Here is an 18,359-nt window from a genome sequence, read left to right as displayed (position 1 = left end):
TCTTGTCTGTATTAGAGAAATAACTTTGCTGAAGACTTTCTAGCAATACAGCAAAAGCTGGAATTTTTCTTCTTGCATGTTAAAATTTAAGTATTATTGATGATTTGAATGGTTTATCTTCAAGCCGTAAGAAAACTGGCCTGGTAGCCAAATTTCCAGGCTCTAAATACAAATCAAGACCAAGAAAAAAAAAATCCCTAACAGAACTACCAGGAATAAAGCTCCTCTAAAAAACAAAAAAGTTTCAGAGAAAGGAGCAAAATTTTAAGGAATAAAATAAGTCAGAGATTCTAAACCTAATAGCAGAAATTATAAACCAACGACTGTGAAGCTGTGAAACTGTGAGTTATATGGCAAAATGGAGGATAATGAGTGTAACAATGCAGAGGCAAAAATGTTAACAATTAAGATTGTTTGGTTTTCCAGCTGAGGCTTTTGTACTCTAATTTGCTCAGGGGTTTTGCTTTGCTAAACAGAAAGTGAACCTCAGGCTTTTGGAATGCTTGGATTTGGATGAAGGAAGATCCTTGAGTTTTGCTATTTTCCAAATCATGGTTATACTCCTAGTGAATATTCCTTGAAAACATAGTTGCTCACAGGAGAAACAAGTGCTCTGTCATTTCTATGACATATTTGATGTATTATTTTCACATGTGGACATATAAAAAGAGCAATTAAAGACTAAAATTCCCTGGTCTGCAGCTTCCCTTACCTCACTGTCATGATGCTTCACAATCTGCAGCTCAAAGAATTCCTCCTCCTCCTCTGCCACCAGAGTAGCATCCCAGCCTCCTGCCTCTGGGTCATCCAGGTTATCCTGGGAGCTGAAGTCATCAGCTGCAAACAGGAGGGGATGTGGAAGGTGAGGAAACACAACGAAATCACCCTTTTTAAAAAACATCAGCAAGTCATGAATTCACATTTTCACCCCCAGCTTGGTTACTTAGAGTTCACCTACAAAATTAAAGCTGCATCGTTCCACTTAAAAAAAAAAAATCCCATTTCTATACAGAAAGTGTGCACAAAGATTTTGGGACACAGACTCAAGTGTGCCTAAAAAAGGGCAGGAATCTCCCCCTGTGGCAAACACCCCTTCCTTGCCCACAGGTGAGTTTTCAGCACTGAACTCATTTGGCATTAAACATGTGATGCTGTTAAGCTGCTGGCTGAACAGGAGGAAAACTTTTAGATCATGATTAAACAAACCCTTAATGTGGGTTTTGAGAAGCTCAACCTGTCCTGGCTGGAATCTCTCCCCAGGAATTATTCACCAGCTCCTCTCTGAAGCCACTGGATCCATGGATGTGCTGTCCCAGGTGGACAAACCAGCAATGTCAGAAGATTGCAGCCCAGGTCTCCTCACAACAGGCTGAGCGTCACCTTAATTAAATATTAACCCTCTTTTAAACATCCTCTCAAGGATTTATTTAACTGATTGCTCCCTGGATTGCTCTGGGGCTCTCACCTTCGTGGTTCCAACTTCCCATCTTTGGTAGGAGCACGTGACAAATACATTGTTCAAACTGGATCTTGCATTGGCATGCACTGAAACACGGGATTATTAAAACCTCTGCTTCCTCCCATACATAATATTGTTTATTTTGAAACATAAAGCAATATGTTTCAGGAAAAATGGGCACTTCTCCAATTAACCCTTCTGCCATTCCAGGCTTTTGTTAATTTTAAGAGCTTGCTTCAATTCTGTAATGTCACTGGCTGGACAAAGTTTGTTTTCAAATTACTCTGCCATCTTAAGGACCACTTACCATTCAAGTCAAGGAATATAACGGGAATGTGAGTTTCCATACCAGCCACAGGAGTCCTAAAATACAAGACAGTGACAATGGTGGTATTTAAAGTACCAGAGATTTACCCAGCCCACGTCCCTGATGATCCAAACCCCCAGGACACTGCATTTAGTCTGCAATTGATAACCCTGGCAAACCTCTTTATTTTAATTTACTGCTGCAGATTCCAGGAGACTCAAACAAATCAGTATTTCTTTTATATCAGCTGTCTTAGAATTATCTTCTTTGAGCTCTGATTTCTGAAGTGTTTTCTCTCTCTTAAATGCTAAGAGCAAAATTGAGTTTATTTACTCTGACACACACATTTATGAAATGCAACCCCCTCTACTTTACTGATGGCAGGGAAAATGGGGAATCAGAAACGCCAGTCTCAAAGTTTTTAAACTGACACTGATGCTGCCACTCCACACATTTATTACTCTTTCTTACAAAACACATACTGAAGAGCCAACACTGATGAATTTATAGTGAACAAGAGCAGGCTGGAGTCTCATGTGATCTATAAAGCGCTCGAATCGTACTGAACATTTCCTCTAGTGCAATCCAGAATCTTCTTGGAGCAAGTTCCCTGCAGTTCCACTGTTTTCAAAGCTAATGAAACACACATTAATGTGAAAGTTGATGTGTTTCCAACAAGAACTTGATGTTTTTTATGTTTTAGAAGCTCTGACAAACTCCAGCTTAAAACTCCATGACACTCAATTCCATAAATAAATACTGTTAGAGGTTTGCTCAGAGAAGATATCCAGGAAGTTGCAAGCAACTGAAGATGAGTTTGAGGTGAAACAACCCTGAATCCTTATCTGCAGTTGCTGCTCACAGCTGATCCAGCACAGCAGTCTCAGTCTAGTGCTCTCTACTATTTTTAATGTTCATAAAATTACATGGAACACTTGCTGACTAAACAGAGTTTGTTCTCAAACCAAGAGTGCAACAAAAACGCTCCTGGAGATGCAGTTTTATGATGAGAGGGCAGCCTTTTAAGTGAATGAACTAGGTAGTTAACATATTAGCTAATTTTTTTAAATGGTGAGTGCAGTGGTAATAAATATTGATTCCTTTTTTTCAGAAGGTTATAATTACACCCTGATCAATAACAGTATCGTTTACCAAACAGCATTTCTGGATTTCACAGACACAACCTGATAAAATAATTTAAGCAAGAGGCCTAATTTTAACAACTTTGCTCATGCAGGGTACAGAGGCCAGATTGAGGAGAGAATAAAAAAAACCGGCCACAGTCCAAAGCCAGGAATGGGCAGTGCATCATTTTTACATCCCTCCTCTGGGAATGGATGTTCCTACCACTCTGCTGGAGCTCCAGGGATCCCACTGCCAGCAGAAGGAACCATCACAGCATTCCTTTCTTCCGTGAGGGTCAGCCTCATCTCCAAGAGCTGAGCCTCCCGATCCGCGTCGTCTTCTGTTTTATCTGCAAGCAGGACGTCAGTCAGGGCAGCAGAGCAGCTCCCACTGCCTCTGGCACCTGGCAGAGATTTTGAACCACCCAGGACAGAATAAACCCTGCTCTGCTCACAATCCAGTGCACAAAGGAGCACCCCAAAACAACAGAATTTCATAAAAGCTTCTCCAACTTTAACTTCACCCCTAAAAAAAGCAAATTACTGCCGAGCTCAGAGATCCAACTCTCCATGAACATCTCTTCTAAATCTGAATACATATCAAGATAAAAGAAGTGTGGGCACAACTCTCAACCTTTTACTGTTATTGCCTTTGACAGCATTCTCCTCACCTGGCTTCCCCACCAGTTTCTGCAGCTGCTGATCAAGGTACTCCTGGCGCTTTGTTAAGGCACAGAGCCACTTCCGACGGAGCCTCTCCAAGTCCCTGTCCTAAAAAAGGGGAAAAAACCACATGAAATATTGCCCCAGGAATGCCAAGCTTTCCTGATTGTGGTTTGCACATTTGCTCAACCCTTCTGCTCATCCTACACTCAAGCAGAAGATAAGGAAGACACATCTAAACCCTTCAACTTTCCACATCTTATCTGAATTATTTTTGCTTGCCAAGTCTTAAGGTTTTTTTCTGTACTACCCAGCTGAAAAAAAACCCTTCATTTTATGCAATACTTTGCCCACAAACTCACTCATTGGAGCTGGAAGCCCCAGTCCTCACCGCTCCCTTCAGTGTCCTCACGTCAGGAATCCATCCCTACCCCACATCATCCCACTGTTGTGGCATTTGCAAATAAAATAATTTATAAAAAATTTATAAAAATAATTAAATTTTTTTTTTTCAAGTGCTCATGTTCTTTAAAAAAACCCCCAAACACCTGAATATCCTTAAGAACGTTCAGCTCCTCCTCTAATATGCTTTAATCTGAAAACTTTGTAGGAGAGAACTTTAAATTTTTACCTGATAACTGTCCATTTCATCCTCTTCTTCCTAGGCCAAAACACAAAAAAACCCATGCCATTAATTTTTGGTTTTTTTGATAATGGGAAACACACTGAATGAGAAAGGTTTAACTATTTTAAGCACTATTAACAGTCTTCCAGAAAAATAAAAGTCTTGAGTTTAGCAATGGCATTGTCACAGAATTAAAACACACTGACATCCCAAAGATTTGCTGCTGTCATCTCCTCTAAACACCAACCACAACAATCCAATAATTATAATGGAAAAATTCACAGCAATGTAACTCTCAGAAGCCTTAATAATTGAAAGAAAGTAGAATACAAGAAAGAAACAGGAAAAACAGCTTAAAACCTGTTGATCCCAGACAGCAAAGAAAAATGCTGTTTTACCTCTGAGATTTAAGGATGAAGTTACAGCAAGTGCTAAAAAATCAAAGTCAGATATAGAATCCCAGGATCCCAAAACTGCTGAGGTTGGAAAAGACTTTTAAGATCCCTGAGTCCAGCCATCAACCAGCACCACCACCATGCTCAGCACTGAACCTCAAGTGCCACATCCACAAGTTTTTTGAACACTTCCAGGCTTGGGGACTCCACAACCGCCCCGGGGAGCTGTGCCAGGGCTGGAAAATCCTTTCCATGAAGGAATTGTTCCAAATATGCAACCTGAACCTTCCCTGGCTGTTTTTTTTTATTATTTTATTATTTTATTATTTAATTTAAGGCTGCTCCCTCTCATCCTGTCCCTGTTCCCTGGGAGCAGAGCCCGATCCCATGTGGATGTCCCTTCCTGCCAGGGAATTCCAGAGAGGATAAAATCCCCCCCCGAGCCTCCTTTTCTCCAGGCTGAGCCCCTTTCCCAGCTCCTTCAGCCTCTCCTGGTGCTCCAGCCCCTTCCCAGCTCCATTCCCTGCCCTGGATGTGCTCCAGCCCCTCAGGGTCTCTCCTGTCATGAGGGGCCCAGACCTTCCCCCAAAAGTGAGATGTCTCCAAATGATCAGAGGTAACTGCTGCAAAGGAGAAAAACTGTAAAAATCCAGTGTAATTATTAGGGAATTAGAACAGCAGCCACACCAGGAGTGACAGTGAAGACCTTCAACCTTTTATTCCCATTATTTTCCTTTAACTCTTGACCTTCATCCTGAGCAGAGCCACTTACAATGAACACAACTGCCCCTCCTCACAGGGAATGGAAAAGGAATGAGGTCTCCAGTCCTCAAGGAGTTATAACTTATCTAGTTAAGCAATAACGAGCCACCAGAGCCTACTTTTCTACCTTAATCATGGAAGCAAAAACTTAGCTAAGCTAAAATTAAAAAGTCATAGAGAACAGGCATTTCCTGAGTTCAAGGGCTTTAGAAAATCTTTCACATTCCAGAGAAACCTAATTTACCTGAGATAAGAGAAATGATAATAAGGAGACTAAAAATCCAGGTGCTGATGTCCAAAGCCTATTGTAAGCAACAGGTCTCATAAAATCTGTTTTTCAATGGCCCTTTCCCATGGGGTTTATCAGTATCAGGCACAACTCACTGGTTTCTCTCTCTCAAGTTGAGTTTTAGTCTTTCTTCTTGACAGAATGTACTATTTGGGGGATTGTGAGCTCTGTGGAATAAGTCTGGAATTGGTCAGTAGATCAGGAATTCACTGGGGAATAAATAAGGTGAGGCTCCCCTGGGACTTGTCCCTACAAAACAGACTAAAAGGGGCACTTGTGGGTCAAGGAAAAACTGAAAGAATCAATCATTCTCTCCTAGGAGATAAACTTCCTCCATTCAGGAGTTTCCTGGCTTTATAGGAAGGAAATGTGGGTATCAGGGGCTGCAGGGAAAGCTGCAGGGAGAGCCAGCAGGAGCTTAATGGGGAACAACAGGAACAATCTGCCCAGGATGCTGCTGGAAAGGTGGAAAAAATTCCCCTTTTTGTACCCCAGACACACAATGGGAAAGGACTGCCCAGTTTAGGAGACAACAAGAAACCCCAAGAACTTCAGAGGTCAAAGGAAAAGCCATCCTGATTAAGCAAAAAAAGGGGAGAAGACAGGGATTGAATCATATGTTGTCAATAAGGTAAATATTTTGGGACATCTCAGACTTTTCCATTTAGCTGGCCTTGTCTCAAGCAGGGCAGAAAATCAAACAAGTTCAGAGACTCGTTCTGCTGCACCAGATTTCAGCTTTGTCAGCTCCAGGGAGTCACTGAATTCTCATTTATTGGGGGGGAAACAGTCAAAGTGCACCAGAAACTCACAGGAGCACTGCAAGAAGACAATCCCTGAAAAGAGAAAGATACACATGAGGTGCAGTGTGTATGAGATTGTCAAAGAACTGCCCAACATCTACTGTGGGCCACGAGTGGTTCATGGAATTCTAACGTTTGTTTTTGGACACTATTTAAATATATGTTGCAGTGGTTTATTTTAGGCTGAATTTTTAATTTGAATACTTTGAATTAATTTTTATTTTGAGTACTTACTTAATATTGCTTTCCATGTCTAATATTTGAAGTAAAATCGACAGGAAAAACTACTAATGGGTTTTAGGAATGTTTGCATTTTCTTTTCTTCTTCGAGTGGTGCGTTAAGGCTGTGCTGCTTTCAAAGATAGTAAAAAAAAAACCCCAACCAAAACCAGAAGAGACACAAAACATCTTACAAGGGTTATTTTTACCATGGAAAATTATTCCCCTTTATGCCTTCCAGCTCTTGGAAATAGCTGAGAGTAAATATTCAGAGTTTTACCTGATAATTTTGTGACCTGACATGTTTTATTTGAACACAGCCAACACCAACAGATAATATGGATTCCTCCATCAGTGGCAGGGTCCCAGACTCCTGCACAGATTTCACTTCAACCTGGATTCGTCGAGATTGCCCCTGTACAAAAGAACAATTTGAAATGCTTGTTTAAAAAGAAAAGAATATAAAGTGCTGAAAGTTTAATTCCAGAGAGACCTCTACTGGCAGACATTGGCAAGGAGTATTCTGTTTTTCCCAATGACAGTGTTTAAGAGATCCCCTTCCTGTAGCAAGGATGTATATTTACAGGATTTATGAATTCACAGAGAAAAATAAAAGTTCAGCATTCAGCGACTCCCCAGTTTACTCTTCTGGAGGGTTTTCCAATATACCCTTACAGGATTTTATTTTTAATACTTCTGGAGGCAGAAAATGCGATCTTTTCCCCACCTACAAAAGAGAGTAAATAGTCTAATTTGGTGAGCTACTGGCATTTCAGTGAATGTTTCTTGACTCTGCTCTCCTTGACAGAAAATTCTGACCCACTGATGGTATCAGTGCAGCAAAGCAACTGCTCCTTAGTTAAACTGTAAGGGGGTAAAAAAAATAAGTAAATAAAAAAAAATAAAAAAGAAAATTAAAATAAAAATCAAAGGACTTGGTGAGGTCAGAGGAGCAGCCTGTATCTAATTTTTACTGATTCCTCCTGTTCTTTGGGCAGCAGCTTATCAATAGCTCATCATTTAAAAACGTGAGCTGTCCAGTTAAGCATTAACCATTTAAAGCAGGCAGAATTCAAAGAACAAAGGAGTGCATGGCTGGAAGGATCAAATAAAAGGGAACTCTGGACCTCTTTAAAAAATAATGAAGTTCAGTGGAGACTGATGTCCCTTCTGCCAGGTGTAGGCACAGGACGGAGCAAAAAGGTTACAGGGAGGGCTTTGATCACTTTTAAGCTGAGTTTTGCTCTGTGTCCCACTTTACTTCTGTTTTCCACAACATCATGTTTTGCACCTAAGCTTGATGCTTCCTTGGACACCTTGGCCACGCAAAGCAAAACTTCCCAGGTGCTTTTTGCACAGCTGGAACCCTGCCCGCTCAGCCTAGCAGAACTGGTAGTAAATAAATCCTACTGATTTTGTTACTGACAGTAATAACCTCACCTGTCTGAGCTGGAAGATGCCTCCTGTGCTGACGTCCTTGGCAGGGGTCACCTCAACTGGGCAGTACTCCCCGTTCTCATTCAGCTCCAGGATCTGAACCCACAGCTCCACTTTGCGGGTCACCTCACTCCACCTGCACATCAAATCACACACTGGCTTGTTCCTTTTGTTTGGTTGTTTTTTTGGGTTTTTTTTCCCCAAAGAAAAAGGAATTAAAACATCAAAACACTGAGCTCAGAGTGTAGATTAAAGCAACAACAACTGCTGCAATAAATGCATCACTGGTGAGCACACAGGCACCAGCTGTGCAGTGCTTCTAAACTCTCCTGACAGCTGTTTCAGTCAGACACCAGAAATAAGCCTTTTCCTGATTCCAATACAAACCCCAATTCCACATTTAAGCTCTGGTTTCAACTCCTGCCACAGAAGCCCAGTGCTGTCAGGGCAATCAGACTGAGATAGAAGAGAGAAGAATGAAATATGACATTGTCTCACAAGCCCTCAAAATTCAGAGCAGTTTCCTGCCCTTCTTCATATCACTGCCTTCTCTCCAACTCTTCCCAGAGCTTAATAAGAAACATTTTTGTGGAACTTCAAAATTAAAAAGGATAGAGGTGCTCACTATTTAGCTATCAAACATAATTCACTATTTTAGGGCATCCCTTTCCTCCTTGCTGTATTTCCCTTACTTCTATTTTAAATTTACCTGTATGCAGCTCAATAGTCAACATAAGCTTAAGCTGCAAGTCAAAAGAGAAGTAACTGCCAATAAATTAAAATTCAGAGCTGCCTGCTAATTGAAGAGGCAAAACAACTCACATTTAAGAAAATGCTACTACAAGATTACTTTGGGGACAACAAATGGTGCCAGCAAACAAACAACACCCCCCTGCAGTCTGAATTACCATAATATTGCATATTTATCCAAAGTGAGGTAATAAGGAATAATACTTTCTCAGTGGAAGCACTACAGGGATGGCATTTCATAGCCAGGAATGAATTGGAGTCATCCAGTGGCCTCCAGCTGAAAATCTGACTCCTTACCCCAAACCTGCTTTAAAACCAGGCACCTCACAGTGTGATTTTTCCCAAATTCCAACCAAAGATGCATTTTCCACATTTACCTGTCCCGAAGGCTGCGTGTTTTGGCTTGAATTATTCCCAAATCCCACAGGGCTGGGTTTTTGCGGTCACCGCTCTGCTTGTGCCCGTAAACTTCAATGGCCAAAGCACCATCATAAAGATGTTCCATGAAGTCTTCAGAAATATTCACAGAAACCTCCTGGAAGGGACAAATCAGTTGGTTAACTGTGACTACATGGCTCAGGCTGGGAGATTTTACTGCCTTGATCTTAATAAAAGCATTTAGTAAAACCCCCCTGGTTCCCAAGACACAGCCCAGGGGAAAAGAAGTGTTGCCTCAGTTTGTAAAACCAGGAGGCAGGTCAAAGGCATGTGATTTTCCAAAGATTGAAGTCTGCAAGGAGCTGAAAAATGACCACAGGCTGTAGCAAGCCCAGAGCCAATGGCTCAGGAAAAAAATCAAAGCACATGTTGTAATGTTCAGAATCAGGAAATCAAAACTCATCAGAAGGTGTTACATCCATTTCACAAATGGTACGGGGAATAAATTGCTCAGTGTGATGAGAAGTGATAAAACACGATGAGAACTGGGCTGATTTGGCTGGGATTCATCCAAGCTCACTTTAGATGTCTCTATTAAGATGCCTCTGCTCAGCTGCTCCAAAGCCAGTGGGAAGGAAGAGCCTGTCCTAAATACTCTGATCTGACCTCTAACAACCCAACTTCAGCACCTACAGTAGCCCCATGTCCCAGAATTGGGACATTTCTCTTCATTTCATCAGAGTTTAGAGTGATCAGCTCAGTTACTGACATCAAATATCCTCAGATAAATATCCCTCATCCACAGTGAATTTTACTGTGGAGAAATTCTAATGTAAGTTTCTGGGATGAACTGATGTTTTCCTTTATTAACCCACTTCACCTTCAGTAATTTTTGTACAAATGAACAGTGTAGAAGAATCAAACTTAAATGGACTCTGAAGACATTTAAGTCCTTATTAAAAATAAAATATTACTGTACCGACATAATGAAATTAAAAATGGTATTAGGGCATCCTGAAATACAATGTGAGAAAAGAGGCAGATAAAACTGCTACACAAAGCTAAACCTGCTTTTTTTTTTGCCTGCCTTACAGTTTAATTAATGAAACAGAAAAATAAATTACATTGCAGTGGTCGAAGACAACCATGCACCGTGGCTCCTTGCTGATGGAAGACTGGGAAGGATCCACCTCAGGGGCAACAATAACTGGCTCCACCTGATCCCAAAATGTGTATTTGCAGAACACAAAGTTGGACAGGTGCTGTGGCAAACCTGTAGCTTGAAGTATTTTAATCTGGAAAGGAGGTGAGAGAGAAATGAAAAGCATTTATTTTTCATCAGGCATGGAATTAAAAACATCACCTGGCAGAACGATGTTCCACTGCAAAGGATAACAAGAACAAGAACAGCAAACCAAAATCAATTTAGCAAATGAAATTTCTGCACTGATACTCATAGGAGACAATATTTGGAGTGCAGCAGCTGAACACTAGATGTCACCAGGCTCATGTTTCCTGGAAGGGACATTCTGCTCATTTTTTAATGGTGAAATGCACCAAACCCATTGCAATTGAAGAGGAATACAATAAAAATCTCCTATTTCCAGTGGCTCCTTTATGCTCCAAAAATCCTTGGTTTAAGATACTACTTGTTCTTACTCTGTGATGCTGGAAATAACCCAAAATCAACCCCAAAAAATGCAACATTAACCTGTCCCTTCATCACATCAAGGCAAAATCAAAACAAAATTCTCATTCTGATCTAAAAGCCATCATGTTCACATTTATCTAATAAACTTTTATTCTCCATTTGTCAAATTAAGACCAAATGAGTCGAACTTCTGCAGTATGATCCTCATGACTAGGCAGGAATATTTTTTGCCAAAAAAATATTTTTATTTTTGCAAAAGTATTGCCCCATTCTCTATGGGACAGGACAAAAAAGAAAAAAAAAGCACAACTTCTCCCAAATAGTTCATATTGTCCAGAAGTCAGCAAGGCTGGGGACCACTCCCTCTAATATTTTTTGCCTTTCTTTTCTTACCTGTAATTTGTAGTTTTACCATATAACACAGAACTTCTAGTAAATACTTCCTACTCATTTTCTTCTTATTACTAACAGTAATAAACAGACTGTACATATTTTACAAAATATTTAATATTTAGAGAAAGAAATATTGAGAGAAAAAGAAATATTAAGAGAAAATGAAGAGAAAATGATTCCTAGAATGGTGGGAGTTTATCAGACTGTGACTCTCATTGAATTGGGTATTGCAGTGCCAATCCTAATACAAAGATCTTCCCTGGATATCAAGAAGCTTCCTGGGGTGAGCCTTTGGCATATAAATACAATTAATGAAAGGGACAAACCCCAACTAATTATCTTATGTAACTTCAGCAACTCCAGAAACAAAATGAGGTTACAAAGAGACATCCAATGTCCAGAAGCCAAGGATTTCTTTCTGACTCAGGATGGGAAGAGAGAAGGTTGCTCAGAGGTTGGGATCCATCTGGAACTCACCCTGCAGACAAGCTTTCTCTCCTGAATGTCATTTTCATTTGAGTAGTCAGGACTGTCCTCACCTCCCACCAGCCTGTCATCGATTTCCCCGCTCACTCGGACAACTTCCACGTGGAGACGACCTGAAACCTGGCAGGACAGGACTCAGAATTATTTGTGGGCCAGAAAACAGTGACAGGTTCACCCCCTCCCAGTCTGTAAGCAGCCAACATTTTATTCCTTTTTGCACTGCTCTTGCACTCTGCATTTGTTGCACCACACCAAGAACTCTCCGGCACAAGAATCAAAAAGCCTTTGTTGCAAAAACCGTAAAGAAATTGCTGAGGTGACTTGGGGATCAATCTCACCTTCAAACCTGACTCTGGAGAGTCTGCAAAGTGCACACTTGATGCAGAGGATGGAGAATGCTGCCTGGTGTGCTCTGCTGCCTTTGAGGTTGTTCTTACAGAATACACTTAAGAACCTATTTCCTTAATGGCAGGCAGGAAAACCAGTGGAGCTATAACTCATCCTAAGGACTTATTTTGGGGTATTTCCCTCAGGAAGGTGCTCAGGAACCTTTCTCCTTTCACAGTCACCTTGCTGGGACTCAGAGCTGTCTGAAAACCCCAGTAAAGTATTACGGGATTTACACAATTCCACATTGTTAGTGAAGAACTCGTGCACATGAAACTGGAAATTATCTACTCCATCCTGGTTGTAGGATCCACAGGCTGTAATTAAACAGCTGAGTAAGGACAGATTGTAAAGAATGACAAACCTCTCCCTTCTGATTGATGATTGGAACAGCATATTGAAGCTTCACATCATAGAACAGGCACTCAAGGAAAACATTGGCTACTCCGATAAGGCTGTGGTTTTCCTGCTCGTCGTAGAAGGGATCAGCTCTCCTGAAATAAGCTCTCATCACCTGCAAGCAAATCCAGCAAATCCAGAGTCCTGTCAGGAAACCAAATCTCCCAGGAAACACTTTTCAAAGTGCTGCACAACCAGCCCAGGGAAAGAAAAAAGGGACTCAAGCAAGAGGCCAGATTGGATCACAAGAAGAATGGTGGTGAATTTTACTTTGGGTAAGGCCTGTCCTGAGCAAATTCTCCTGAACTTTGCCAGATTCCTGAACATTAACTGCTGTTGTGTTACCTGCTGCTTCCCACTGTGTGCTCCATTCCCTCCCCAAGCTATGCATGCAAGCAGGGATCAGAGTGACAAGATAAGGGTTAATGAAATGCTGAGGATCAATTCAGTATTAGGAAAAGCAAAACCTCAGGGAAACTCAGCTCCTTGCATATTCCCTCCCCACCTCCACCCAACAATCCTCTTGAAAATGTAAGAGGAATGCAATTACAGGAGTGCTTTTTACTTACTGGATTGTCTTCCTCGCAATCTTTCCACTCCTGGTAGAGGTCCCTCATATCCACCAGTCGGTTCTCCAGCTTTTCCAGTGACCAGATCTGTTTGCCCTTCCCTTTCCTCCTCACCTGGATTGCAGGCTCGCTGAGAATTGCACCTCTCTGCAAAACAATTCAAGGGATGCCAAGAAGGAATTCGTGTCACAACAGTGCAAAAAGAGTTTAAAACTAACACAAATTTGAGAATATCTTTGGGAAAAGTTTGTCCTTTTTTTTTTTTATTCTGGCTTGAGCAACCAAATCTGAGTGTGACAAGCTCCGAGTTCAGCTGTCACAGTGCATTGGTGCTCGTTTTAACTGGGAAGTCTAATCACAGCTACAGGCACTGGTTTCTGTGGATTTTCACTTTGCATAAGTGTTAGAAATGGGAACACTTAAGCATTTCACAAATATCCTCAAGTTACAGCAGGCCTGGAGTTCCAGCTAAAATTACTGCAACTTTCAGCTAGTGCAGATACTTAACCCCCCTTATCATCCTGGTTCTGGATGTGTCTTCCCCAGAAGACTGCGAGATAAACTTCTAAAACAACTGACAAAAATTATAATCCTGGAATAAAATCCATCTACTGCACTAAGGACACTCTGAGTATCACCAAAATACTGATTTGGCTCCATGAAATAACACCAGCTTAGGCAGCCAGCCTGAGACACACAAGTCTGGGTTCAGCTCCCTCCTTCCAAAATTTCTAAAATGCCTGGGAACAAACAATCCAAATCCTCTTTGTCCCAGTTCCTCCACAATGAGGATGGCAGAATTTTTGCAGCTCACTGGGATGATGGAGAGTCAAATGCCCACAAAGGGATGGTAAACACTTGCAGTAGATGTTACCAAAAAACCTGCAGAGACAGCAGCAAGTGGGAACTTCAACACCAGGGGAAAGGTCTTGCACCAGAACATTTGGTGCAAGGCACAACTTTGGTGCATTTAAGGCACATTATAGGATTTTCCTGGTATAAAATAAGATAAGGATATAGCAGAGACAAATTTAATGCACATTAGTGGAAAACTAACTCAACCATTACAGTCAGAGTAAAATAAATCTCAGCACTGGGGGACAAACTTACTAAACAGCCATTTAATTCAGTCAGGATGGCTGTACCTTGCTGTTGGCATTAAGGCTTGAAGCTGGGATCTGGAGGGTCACTTTGTACTCTGTCCTCTTGTCCAGTTCCTCTCCGATAAAATTGGCTTCTCTCACGTACAAATTGGCTTTAACAATCTGCTCTCGCAGCTTCCTCAGGCTGTGGGTCAGCATTTCTTCTCTGGAAGAACAGGATTGGGAAAGAGGAAAAAACATGAGGTTTATGTACTGAAAGCAAAACAAATGGATGAGGAGGCAACTGAGAGCTTGTGGGTGAGGACTGAAGAGGGGACAGGTGACATTACGGCAGGGCTGCTACAAATACGGGACAGATGAGCCCCTCCGGAAAACCCAGGAGCAACCTCACGCTCACAAGCCCTGGAATTCACCTCAACTTGGGCAAAGGTTTGGACCTACACATCCTTGGGCTCAGCTCTGGGGCTCCCAGCATAAGGAGGACATGGAGAGAGTCCAGAGGAGGCCATGGAGATGTTCCAAGGGCTGGAGCCCCTCTGCTCTGGAGCCAGGCTGGGAGAGCTGGGGGTGCTCACCTGGAGAAGGGAAGGATCCAGGGAGAGCTCAGAGCCCCTTCCAGAGCCTAAAGGGGCTCCAGGAGAGCTGGAGAGGGACTGGGGACAAGGGATGGAGGGACAAGACACAGGGAATGGCCTCCCACTGCCAGAGGGCAGGGATAGATGGGATATTGGGAAGGAATTGTTCCCTGTGAGGGTGGTGAGGCCCTGGCACAGGGTGCCCAGAGAAGTTGAGGCTGTTCCTGGATCCCTGGAAGTGTCCAAGGCCAGGCTGGACAGGGCTTGGAGCAACCTGGGATCGTGCAAGGTGTCCCTGCCCATGGCAGGGGATGGAGCTGGAAGTACTTTCAGGTCCCTTCACACCAAAATCATTTTTAACACAATAATCAGGTGTATGAAATAACATTTCAACTGGGGGAAAAAAACCAACCCTATCTGTATGAATTTAGCAATATGAAAATTAGGATGCTGCTGGCTTTGGAGACTTCTCCATGCATCTGCTGAACAGGCAGCTACTGTGTGGTTCATTCCAGAGTTTCCCCACCACAGATGTGGATGTTCCATGTTACAGAGAAGGGTTTATTCAGACATGACTTCCTGGCAAGCGTGAGAGAGAGAGTGGCAACTGCGCAGCCCAGGAATCTGGTGCCACAAAACATCCCAGGCACAAAGCTAGTACCTTGTCAGGCTGACTGAAATATCTTTTACTTCCAAAGTGGCTTTTCTATCCATATATATTAGATTTGTATTTTTCATGACAATGTCTTTACCACACTTATTTATTTAGGGTTTCATCTTCCTCCTGCAGCTGCTCTTTTTGAGAGCAATAGTGGGAAAGATTATTTAGTGGCTGAAGTAAATAACTCAGTGCCAGAAGAGGCAGAGTGAACAGTGACCCCTCTGTGGTTATTAAATGGTTTTTACCATGATCTGGATTAAAATTCTTTGTATCATCCTCTTACTCCCATTTTTTATTTGCACTCCTCTGCCTGCCAGAACCTGCCAGGTCAGACAGCTGGATCCGAGTCAAGAGCAAAAAAACCTTCCAGCAGCTGAGTCATGCATGACCCATGAAGGAACAAATTCCCACAGAAGCCTCAAAATTTCATCCAATCACCCCATCTTTAGTTAAATTTGCTGCTGATCAGGATAGAGCTTCTCCTTAATAACAAAGCAGGAACTCATTACTTCTCATATTTTCTACCGTTTTAGATCTGGTTATTCTGGAGGTGTTCAAGGCCAGGTTGGACAGGGCTTGGAGCAACCTGGGATAGTGGGAAGTGTCCTCTCCATGACAGGGGTAGAACTGGATGGTCTTTGAGGTCCCTTTCAACCCAACCTGTTCTATCACTCTGTGATTCTTAGATAACTATTACAGCTGTGATCTATCAATGCCCCACCACCAGTCCTCAGAGAAATTCACCACAAGTGCAGCACAACTGAGATCTTGCCAAATTCACTGCAGAAATTTGACTGAACCCCCCCTGATGGCCACAGTGGGTTACCCACCTCTCCTCTGCCCACTGCCTGAGGCGCTGCTGGGCGCTGGGGGAGTGGAAGGAGAACCTGTCCATGCTGCGGAAATGCTGCTTCTCGGGCGAGAGCCGCCGCCGCAGCTGCTCCAGCTCGTGCTCGTACATCAGCCTCTGCCTCTCCAGAGCTGATCTCTTCTCCTCCTCGTGCTGCTGCTCCAGGCTTTGCAGGATTGACTGCATCGGGTCTAGGCAGAGTTTGAAAATAAGGGAAGTGCTGCAGTGAAATTCATGCTGAGGAGGGTCCTGGATGCGTGGTGTGAGCACAGGTAGCAGGTAAAAAGGGAAAGGCTTTTTTTGTTGCAGTGTGTATTTAGAAATTGATGCTGAATTCTGAAGCAAAACAAACATTTACAGGACAGATGACTTAAGAGAAAACAAAAGGGAAAGCCCAAGCTTAAAAAAAAAAAAAGTCCTCCTGTTTCCCAAAATAATGTCATTCTGGGACAGCTACATAAGACCACAAAAACTCAAAAACACCGTTTCAGAGACAGAAATCTCTGCAGTTAATGCCTGAGTGAGACATAACACAAGAAAAATAAACTGCCAAGTGAAAACACTTTGATTTGAGACTGCAGTTCCACCAGCATTCCACTTTTGGCTTTCCCCTCAGCAAGAACTGCCAAACCAAACAGTCTGCCATGGTTATTTTTCCCTCCTCAAGCACAAAAATGACTGTGATGAGTCATTGACGAGAAAAAATTCTCCAAAAGGAAGTTATAAGGGAAAAAGTCTGTGGTTATCTTCATATTTTGTACATATTCCAAATAATTTTTGTGGCTCCTTACCATTACTACCAAGAGCCTTCATGGTGACTTCCATCTGGGCATATTCGTAGCTGAAGTTAATCTCACTGGACACCTCACTGGAATTGTCTCCATCTATATCCAGCTGCTCCACACTGTTACTGCACTTCATGGAGTTGTCCCGCTCCTCATCCTCGTGATCTGCCTTCTTTTTCTTCTTTGGCAAATTCAGCCTTTAATTAAGAGGAAAAGTTTTAAAGAACTATTAATTGCTCAGCTCTGAAGCACAGGGTTGCTTTCAAATATTGTTAGAATTCAGTAGAGCCTCCAAATCAGAAGATTTTTTTTTTCCCTTTCAAATTTTATTGATCTCCTGTGGGTGTAACTTTCCTCAGGGCAAAAACAGGAGCCTTAGGTAAACTAATTAATCCATTCTACATTCTCATAATTAAGTACCTGATACCACCAGTAATACAGTTTAAATAATCATGACATTTTTTAGTCATTCCACCTCCAAATAATTTAGGGGCAATAATGAAGTGACACCTCACTTTTTTACGTGGGGCTCTCCTTTTAAGCATAAAATAAAGCAGTGAAATTTTAGATTATCATTCAAATCCACAGATTTTTGAGGTATTTCAGAGCGTTTCAAGGCACAGTCTTGAACAAAAAACACCTACCAGTGATCCTGTCTGACACAGGAAGGTCACAGATATGGCTGGGACTACAGGGGATAGAGAGCACAGTGACCTTGTAGTAACATTTAGCAATAAAAACCAGTCCAATATCACTATTGCTTTTATAATCCACCTCTTTCCTCATACCTTAAGCCAAAGTGGGTGCCAATTTACAATTCCTTTAATAACTTCTGTTACCTGAAGAAGTGGTTGTTTCCCCACAGGATTCTGTCTCCATGGTGAAGCTGGATGGGACAAAGGACAGCAGAGCCATTCACAAATGTCCTGTGAAAAGGCAAAAGTGTAAAGTAAATATAATTATTTAAAGCTTAATTTTTTCCCCCCTGCCAGTATTACTTTCATTACTGCAACAAGCAAAAGTAGAAGAGATTTATGGATTGCAAACAGGCAAAATATTCCCAGAAAATTCACTGAATTACCCAGTGCCTCAAATTCAGCTTCTTTTGACCTCCTAAGCTCATGAAGTTCAGTGCATTTAGACAGATATTACTACAGCTGTGTCTGGGGAGTAAAATTAGAGCTTAAAAATGAGCAGCCTGAAAAAGTCACCAGAAAAAAAAACCACTTGCACACTGCTCTGAAATACAGACACAAAGTAGAAATATTTGATTAAGGCAACAGATACCT

The 18,359-nt window shown here is 42.0% G+C and overlaps 1 protein-coding gene across 5 annotated transcripts in view; it reads right to left on the bottom strand.

Moving 5' to 3' along the window:
- The window catches only part of KIF13B (kinesin family member 13B), a 120,125-nt gene that overhangs the window by 30,138 nt on the left and 71,628 nt on the right, over window positions 1–18,359 (bottom strand). For all 5 annotated transcript variants that reach the window (XM_088053906.1, XM_014257636.2, XM_088053907.1 and 2 more), the window contains exons 15-30: window positions 17,910–17,996; window positions 17,077–17,267; window positions 16,266–16,476; window positions 14,242–14,404; window positions 13,097–13,243; window positions 12,493–12,642; window positions 11,733–11,861; window positions 10,336–10,506; window positions 9,211–9,368; window positions 8,087–8,219; window positions 6,927–7,061; window positions 4,185–4,214; window positions 3,562–3,661; window positions 3,114–3,240; window positions 1,767–1,822; window positions 713–837 (exon numbers count right to left, since the gene is read on the bottom strand). In XM_088053906.1, coding sequence (XP_087910032.1) covers window positions 713–837; window positions 1,767–1,822; window positions 3,114–3,240; window positions 3,562–3,661; window positions 4,185–4,214; window positions 6,927–7,061; window positions 8,087–8,219; window positions 9,211–9,368; window positions 10,336–10,506; window positions 11,733–11,861; window positions 12,493–12,642; window positions 13,097–13,243; window positions 14,242–14,404; window positions 16,266–16,476; window positions 17,077–17,267; window positions 17,910–17,996 — 2,113 coding nt within the window. The remainder of the gene's footprint in view (window positions 1–712; window positions 838–1,766; window positions 1,823–3,113; window positions 3,241–3,561; window positions 3,662–4,184; window positions 4,215–6,926; window positions 7,062–8,086; window positions 8,220–9,210; window positions 9,369–10,335; window positions 10,507–11,732; window positions 11,862–12,492; window positions 12,643–13,096; window positions 13,244–14,241; window positions 14,405–16,265; window positions 16,477–17,076; window positions 17,268–17,909; window positions 17,997–18,359) is intronic.

The sequence above is a fragment of the Pseudopodoces humilis genome, chromosome 3 (assembly GCF_049639895.1).
Source record: "Pseudopodoces humilis isolate 2021_Gansu_Grassland_sample_001 chromosome 3, ASM4963989v1, whole genome shotgun sequence".
NCBI classification, from domain to species: domain Eukaryota; kingdom Metazoa; phylum Chordata; class Aves; order Passeriformes; family Paridae; genus Pseudopodoces; species Pseudopodoces humilis.
This window is presented reverse-complemented; position numbering and strand designations above follow the sequence as displayed.